Source organism: Perca fluviatilis, chromosome 5, assembly GCF_010015445.1.
Source record: "Perca fluviatilis chromosome 5, GENO_Pfluv_1.0, whole genome shotgun sequence".
Taxonomy (NCBI): domain Eukaryota; kingdom Metazoa; phylum Chordata; class Actinopteri; order Perciformes; family Percidae; genus Perca; species Perca fluviatilis.
In genome coordinates, this window is record NC_053116.1 from 19,408,489 (window position 1) to 19,416,555 (window position 8,067).

The 8,067-nt window shown below is 42.2% G+C and overlaps 1 protein-coding gene across 4 annotated transcripts in view; it reads left to right on the forward strand.

Annotated features, from left to right (window-relative positions):
• The window catches only part of wnt5a (wingless-type MMTV integration site family, member 5a), a 48,408-nt gene extending 41,706 nt beyond the window's left edge, over window positions 1–6,702 (forward strand). For all 4 annotated transcript variants that reach the window (XM_039800962.1, XM_039800960.1, XM_039800961.1 and 1 more), the window contains exons 3-5: window positions 765–1,012; window positions 3,821–4,113; window positions 4,718–6,702. In XM_039800962.1, the coding sequence (XP_039656896.1) occupies window positions 765–1,012; window positions 3,821–4,113; window positions 4,718–5,176 (1,000 nt within the window). In that variant the 3' untranslated portion in view covers window positions 5,177–6,702. The remainder of the gene's footprint in view (window positions 1–764; window positions 1,013–3,820; window positions 4,114–4,717) is intronic.
• The last annotated feature ends 1,365 nt before the right edge of the window (window positions 6,703–8,067 follow it).

The following is an 8,067-nucleotide window of genomic DNA, read 5'->3' on the forward strand; positions in this document are numbered from 1 at the left end:
CGGCTCAGGGATGGGCTGCTTTAATTATCCTGTGGCCTGGAACCAGATGCTCATACTAGTGTTTCTCTCTTTGTGTTTGTCCATGTTTCTCTCTCTCTCTCTCTCTCTCTCTCTCTCTCTCTCTCTCTCTCTCTCTCTCTCTCTCTCTCTCTCTCTCTCTGTCATTCCATTTTTATTTCTCTGTTCAGTTTTGATGATGAAATTATCAGATTTTTTCTTTACCTCTTAAGGCCTAAAAAAAAAACTTAAGATGAAACAGATGTTTAAACTCATAGACGTAATATGCAACCTGTGATGAAGGGTCACTGACATGGCATTGCTTGGCTATAGAGGTTCACAAGTAAACAAGGTTGGCTTCCTCTGCTTAAGGACACTGAATACAGAAACCGTACATTTGTCAGATTTTCTTAGTCTCGCCTCTTTTACGTCAACGCTTTCTTTTACTCTGTTCATTATGTTTACTTAACATTTTCTTCATTGTCCACCCTGTTCTGTGACTCTTCTTTTCCCTGCTTATCTATGCCTCCTTTTACTGTATGTTCTTGGCCCAAAATAGTCATTAAGAGCTAATGGTGTATAGGGTTTTACTCCATTCAATAAATAACTGCTCCTCATTTCATTGATTTAACATGGCTTTAACCCTGAGAGGGAGGAACTAATCAAGCACAATCATCTGTTGATTGTGAAAATTAGCAAATATTAGTGTCATAGTGGCAAATGAGTGAAAACAACTGCATTATGTTTCCCCCCCCCCACCAATCCAGGTCTCTGGCCATGAACCCTTTACTGATACCGGAGGCCTACATCATCGGAGCCCAGCCTCTGTGCAGCCAGCTGGTGGGCCTGTCGCAGGGCCAGAAGAAGCTGTGCCAGCTCTACCAGGACCACATGCAGTACATCGGTGAAGGTGCCAAGACAGGCATCAGAGAGTGCCAGTACCAGTTCAGACATCGGCGCTGGAACTGCAGCACGGTGGACAACTCCTCAGTTTTCGGACGGGTCATGCAAATAGGTAAGTAATCGGGAAAGGATCTATTTAAAAAAAAAAAAAAAAAAGGAATAAATTCTCTGACTTTCTTTTCTTCATTCTCTCTCTCTTGTGATTGTGTGTGTGTGTGTGTGTGTGTGTGTGTGTGTGTGTGTGTGTGTGTGTGTGTGTGTGTGTGTGTGTGTGTGTGTTTTTATGTATGGGGCTGTTGATTCTCAGCAGCTGTGTGGAGGGAGTAGTTGGTGGGTGAGGTTGCTGGATAAATCACATGTGGCTTTGGCCTGCTAAACCAGCTCCCGACATGGAGCAGGAGGGAGTCAGAGAATCTGCTTTTCCCCTGATGAATGGGAAACAATCTAATCTACTTTAACACACAAACACACAGATGCACACACTGTGGAGTTGGGCTGTAGCTGCCCTGTATTTACAAGTAATGGGAGTGCAGTGAGTGTATGCACTAATATATCACCTTGTCAGAGATTAAACTGTGTGTGCGCACGTGCATGTAGTGTGCTCGGATCTCTTAAAGAAAGTTGAAGAGCTTTACAATCCTCTCTTAGTGATCCCCACTCTTGGATCCTATCATTTAACATGGTTTGTTTTAGTTTTCTTTGGATGTGGGCCTTCACCTCAGGGCTAATGTAAAGGTGGTTTACCATTTATTGATCATAACTCTCCAGCTGAATTAAAATGAAGCTATACAATGTCAGAGTGTAATCATAGCAGAGTTACAGCAGGCTTGGCTGCATAGTAGCAAAAGTCAGTTCTTGTGTTGCTTACATTTGGGGAATCTTTCAAATTCCTCTAAAGAACACATGCACAGGGGTCAGCATTTTGTTCATTTGACAGTCTTTAAAGGCTTAGTTTATCCAAAATTCTTTCCAAAGTTCTCACCTACATAGATCACATGCATTTGTCCAGTTTATGAGATATCCATCTCTGAGATTTCTGCTCCCACCCAAATGCAAATAATAGAATAAATGATGAATGTGGTGCTCACAACTGTAAAAACCTTTTAATGTGCTCAACAGCAACTTTTCTTTCTAGTAATAATGTCCTCATTACTCTGGATGATCAGAACACACTAAACAGTTTTCTTGGTGACTATTTTTTAGTTAGAAATTTGTTCCACTGAAAACTGATGATCCTGAGTAACCAGGACGTTGTTTTTGGAAAGAGACGTATGTGAATATTTAAAATGTAATATTGTGAGCAATAAAAAACAAAATTTCATTCACTTGCATCTTATTGGAACGGTGTAGGAAACCACAGCACCTAAACTGAAACTATCTGCAAGACGGATACCATTAGCGTTAAACGCTACACGTTAATGTTTCTTTTTAAATTTTGATGAACCGACCCTTTAATGTGCTGAACTTGTGTGCATACCCTGTTCGACATTGTGTGTGCACATTTGCGCGTGTCTGTGTTTTTACGCTACTCTTGGTGATTCTGCCTGTCTGTGTCTCTGGCGCTGCTGACTCCCTCTCCAAAGATCAGTCTTCATAGAAACCTCTTCAGCAGCCATTCCCCCATTCCTCTTCTCCCTCCTCGACATTGCTCCCATCTCAGACCACTCTGGGCCAAGTAAACATGTCCTCCCTTCTATGGCTGTCTATCTAAAAGCCCGTCTTACTGTCTGTCTGCTGGAGTAGGACACTGCTTGGGATTTAAAGCTGAGCTCCAGGGGGTGCTGCCGTGGTTGGGTTCAGACCCTCTTCCATGCCTGGCTTGGCTAGCTCCAGGATGGTGTATAGGAGAAGGGAGGCAGCAGTGTAGGGGACGACAATTTATCTGTCCACTTTTGGGCCAATATCCTCAGACTGGATTAAAAGTTGTACTAGACTAATAAATCCCCCACTCTTTCTGATCACCTCTGTTCTTGCCAGAGATTCCCACCTGAACATCTTTCAGACTTTCCACAAAATGTTTTTATTCAACTTTTCTCTTCTGCATAGTCTTTTCTTTTTTTTCCCCCGCCTTTTGTGATATTAAGTGCATGCATGTGTATCCTTTTTGCGTGTTTTTTTTTTTTTTTCAATGTCTTTTCTTGACTTATCTTTTTAGTCGTCTTTTCTTTCTCCTCCCTCATCTCCCGTTTTCTGTCCATCTGTTATTTTCATTATAGCACGCTCTCTGAAAGTTTGGCCCAGCAGGTATATGAGCTGTGCATTTTTATTTTGTAACAGTCCTGTCTTCAGTGTCAACACAAACCCCTATAGTTTGGTCGGCTACTTTTGGATGCTTATCTCCTTATCTTATCCTTATCTGTGGCTTTGTTTAGAGTAATGGATTGGTAATAGAAAAAAAGTTTAGTTTAAAAAAAAAAGTTTATAAAGTGAGTTTTTAAGATTCCTACCTCTTGTCTCTATAGAGGAATTGTTGAGGGTAAAAGTGAATCATGACAGATAAAGTAAAAGAAGTGTTGTCCCTTTTAATTTGGGTATAATGGCAGCTGCTTGTTAAGAAGGATCTCTGTCACTGGAGGGCGCTCTCTTCTCTCTGGCTGAAGCCCAATAACCGCAAACCAGATTCCACCGTTCAACGTGTTGGTGATGAGGAGCCTGCATCTCTTGGCTGAAGTCTTGGCTGTTATCTTAAATGTATGGCCAATGCTGTCATATGACATTGCATTTCAAAACACTGTACAATTTCTTAAAGCAGATTGATAGTGACACACATAATATAGTATAAAATAATTTATACATGCATAACCTACAAAAATCAAAGCCGTTTTGATGGATGTGCCCAATGATAAACATGCATTTCTGATTTGCTCTGTTTCTTATTGTGTCAAATTGTGACATAGTGTTGCTGTTTGTGTGTCTTCAGGCAGCCGAGAAACGGCATTCACTTATGCCATAAGCGCAGCAGGGGTGGTGAATGCGGTGAGCCGTGCCTGCAGAGAGGGCGAGCTCTCCAGCTGTGGGTGCAGCCGTGCAGCTCGCCCCAAAGACCTGCCACGTGACTGGCTGTGGGGCGGATGCGGAGACAACCTCAACTACGGCTACAGGTTCTCCAAAGAATTTGTGGATGCACGTGAGAGGGAGAAGAGCTACCCCAAAGGCTCATATGAGAGCGCCCGACTGATGATGAATATTCACAATAATGAGGCTGGAAGAAGGGTAAGACACACACACACACACACACACACACCCCTTCAGATGCCATTAGATAAGAAGCAAGGGGAGATATATAAACTGCAGGCCCTAGAATAAGAAGCAACCAGTGATAGAAAGAGCAAGAGTAGTTGGAAGTGAGACAATCCAGGTCAATCAAACAGGTCTCCGCTGATCATCTGTGTAACAGCTCTGTCAGCTCTCCCCTCCTCAGGCTTTGATCTGTGGGGAGATGGAGTCATTGGAGGCAGCTCTGGGGTTTCTTTTCTTTTCCAAACATCTTGAAACCACCTCAAAGGAAATGTAATGCCAGATATCTGTTTGCCAGGCTGTTCTCTTTCAAGTAGGACAAATGAGTGGACAACGATTTATTCAAGACATGGACAGGATCATTCAGTCCTTTATGGCAAAGTGATGCCTTATGATATCATGAGCAGCACATTGTGCAAATATTTATGCAGACAGGTCAAATTAGAAATATGAAGCATGTTTCGCTTGGACATTTTTTTTTTTGCAGTTTGCCACATAAGAATAAATGTTGGGCTAAAAGTTCTTCATCTGGTTATAAATCAATTAATTAATTTCCTCTCCCCCTCCTCCCTACTCTCAGACGGTGTCAGACCTTGCCAACGTGTCCTGCAAGTGCCATGGGGTATCAGGCTCCTGCAGCCTGAAAACTTGCTGGCTGCAGCTGGCTGACTTCCGCAAGGTGGGCGATGCCCTGAAGGAAAAGTATGACAGCGCTGCTTCCATGAAGCTCAACACACGTGGGAAGCTGGTGCAGATGCACAGCAAGTTCAACGCTCCCACAAGCCACGACCTGGTGTACATTGAGTCCAGTCCAGACTACTGCCTGAAGAACCAAAGCACAGGCTCCCTGGGCACAGTGGGGCGCCTTTGCAACAAGACCTCGGAGGGCATGGATGGGTGTGAGCTGATGTGCTGCGGCCGCGGTTACGACCAGTACAAGGCCCAGATCGTGGAGCGCTGCCACTGCAAGTTCCACTGGTGCTGCTACGTCAAGTGCAAGCGCTGCACCAAAATCGTAGACCAATTCGTCTGCAAGTGAGAAGAGGAGTGTTGCCTGTGTGTGTTTGCTTGCAGACGATGGGCATACATCTGTGTGTATCCGTGAGCAGAAGAGCAAAGGAGTTGAACACAGAGAGAGAATGGAAGAAAGAAACTATATAAATTATATTTATAGAGTTAAACAATTATGCCATTGCAAAAAGACAATCTTTTTTTCAACAAAAAAATCTTATGTCTTCAGAAACTGAGTTTTGTGAAATATTTATTTTGAGATTGTTATGTTTTATTTTGCCCCCTGCATCACCAGCCGATTTTAACCCGTTCAAGTGCCTAAAACTGGCTGGAAATCTCCCCCCACCCTTTTTTAATATCAGAAAACACAATTTTTCTTGTCAAATGGGTCACACTGATTGCAAAATTGGACTGTGCTTCTGATTTTCTTAAGAACAGTAGTGTTTGATATTTGTGACATAGTTGACTAGGAGGTCCTAGTTAGTTGTCCTGAGACTGAGTGTTTTGAGAGGAGAATGCCTGTGTGCTGTAGTGTATGCATGTTTTCATGGACCCAGTCACAAACCAGCCTTTACATCCTAACCGAAGTCTACTCTCGTCCCCTCTCACCACATGTAGAGTAAGGAACACTGTTGGTTCGTACGAGTCCTTGGAGTCCAAGGGGTACAAAAAGAGGGCTATTTGGGGATTGGGCCATTTATTAAGCTGTCCCAGAAGCCTTAGAGTTCCCCAGGTGCTGCAACAAGCCCTCCACCATTATGCACTTTGATACAGAGGCTTAAACCTGTCTGTGCGTGTCTGTTCAGCTGTTTTTTTTTTTTAACTACAGTGCATCAGCAAATATATCAATATTATAGCCTACATTCTTTTCCATATTAATTCAGATTATCCATTTAACATTATTCTACAATACTTAATATGGTTTGAATATATATGGGCAATGTTGTGGTTACAGTGGTGAAATATTCATGCTCTGTGTATATAGTATGTCTATCCAACCAATCAGTAAACTATATTTATTTTTCTTTTAACCAGATCCTTCCCTACGCTTAAAACAGAAAAGCATCATCTCCATCATAGATCAATATTTAGTTAGACATCCTCAAGTTTTGAAGTCACTTTTTAAAATTGTGTTCTCACTAATGTGGCTCTTCACTGTTTTTGTAAAGGGAAATGCACCTTATTGTCTCAAAACAAATTCTTTCTTCTCACAAATGTTCAGATTTACTGTTATATATATATATATATATATATATATATACACACACACACACACACACACACACAGACACGTGTATATATATATATCACAGATGTTCAGATTTTACCATCACCACAGATTTCCAGTACCACTCAGTTAACTGCTCACTATCCCTGTGATGATTCTAAATAGACAAACTGTTTCTACCAATCCAAATATGTATATTTATAAGCTTCTCCATGAATTTGAGGTTTGTTACAGTTAACGTAATGTGCTATAGCTGATATTTTGTTACTTTTTACAAATTGGCTCGATGCTCTACTTTGTTTCAATAAATATCAAATGTAAAACCAGCAGAAAAGTATTTACTCACAGTATTTGTTTAAGTCTTGTTTGTGCCAAAATCTCCTGACCTCTTCCTTTCTACATGTACACGGCTAAACATGTTTATCTACTAGAAATGTGTGCACCTTTTTATAGAGATTTGACCTGTGATTCCATTCAGTAAGATCTAACTTTTCCTTTTCTTCTAAATCAAACAGTATTTCAGGGTTTTTTGGAACCAGTTCCTTAAATCAGTCTCTTCCTCATCTATGGGCAGATTTAGTGACAGAACCCACATTGGATGACAGCTGTTTTAGGCGTGTAGTGAACAAAGACAAGCGTTTTCTTGAGTGCTTTGGAAGATGGCCTGAAGATTGGGTGTCCCTCAGGGGGATGGTTGAGGTTGTATTATAAGCACCGCTCAACAATCCAATGACAGTGGATCAGTTAATGGAATGATTAATCATATTGTGTCAGGAGAATAGGAAGAAGGGGGATTTTCAATGTGGGGGCAACGGGGCTGTCTGGAAGACGACTGGGCCTTGTCAAAAACTGCTGAAGCTCAAGAGGAGACGCAGAGAACAGGAGAGCTGATTGGGTAATGAGAAACGGGGGATTACATGAGGGCTGGACGAGAGGGGAGTAATAAGGAGAGGGTTTGCGAGAGGAGAGGCCCAAGGGAGAGGAGCAGCGAGAGAAAGTGCTTTAAGGAAAGGAGAGCCGAAGGACTGCCATTACAGTGTAAACTGTCCTGACATTGACTAATATTTACATTGGGAAAATGATACTGACTTTAGGAGCACATCCCATATGTGACCCTGTCAATTGGCCCCCAGTGTGTGTGTTTACATTTCTGATTGGTGTCACATAGGCCAATAAGGAAAGCAAGGAGCAACGATGCAAGGTTAACAAATAGGGAGAAAGTGTAAGAAGTAAAAAAGAAAGAAAGGAGACCCAAGAACAGCACGAGTTTTTACATATTTGAACCTTCTGTCAACAGCAGGGTTTATAAGGATATGAAATCACCCTTCAACCTTGTTATGTACTTGAAGGTGAGAAACTACTTGCACATGCTGGATGAGGCTCCTTGGATGTCAGTGAGTGACTACATACCAGCAGGACTCCTCCAGCAATAGCATAAACAGAAATCCAGGTGCACAGCAGGCTGATTCACCAGGCAGAGGAAACCTGAGACCCACAGGTGCACAGGTATGACACACTCAGTCAGAGGATACTTTCAAACAAAATGCTTGGATGTCTGATTTTGGCAGGCCTTTCTCCACCTGCCCCTTTCTCCGCTCCCACCTCCAGTTTGACAGATAATGCGGGCAACTGTGTAAATATTTATACGCTCGTTTTGCAGAGAACAACACCGTCTTTTTTGGGCTGTGGTC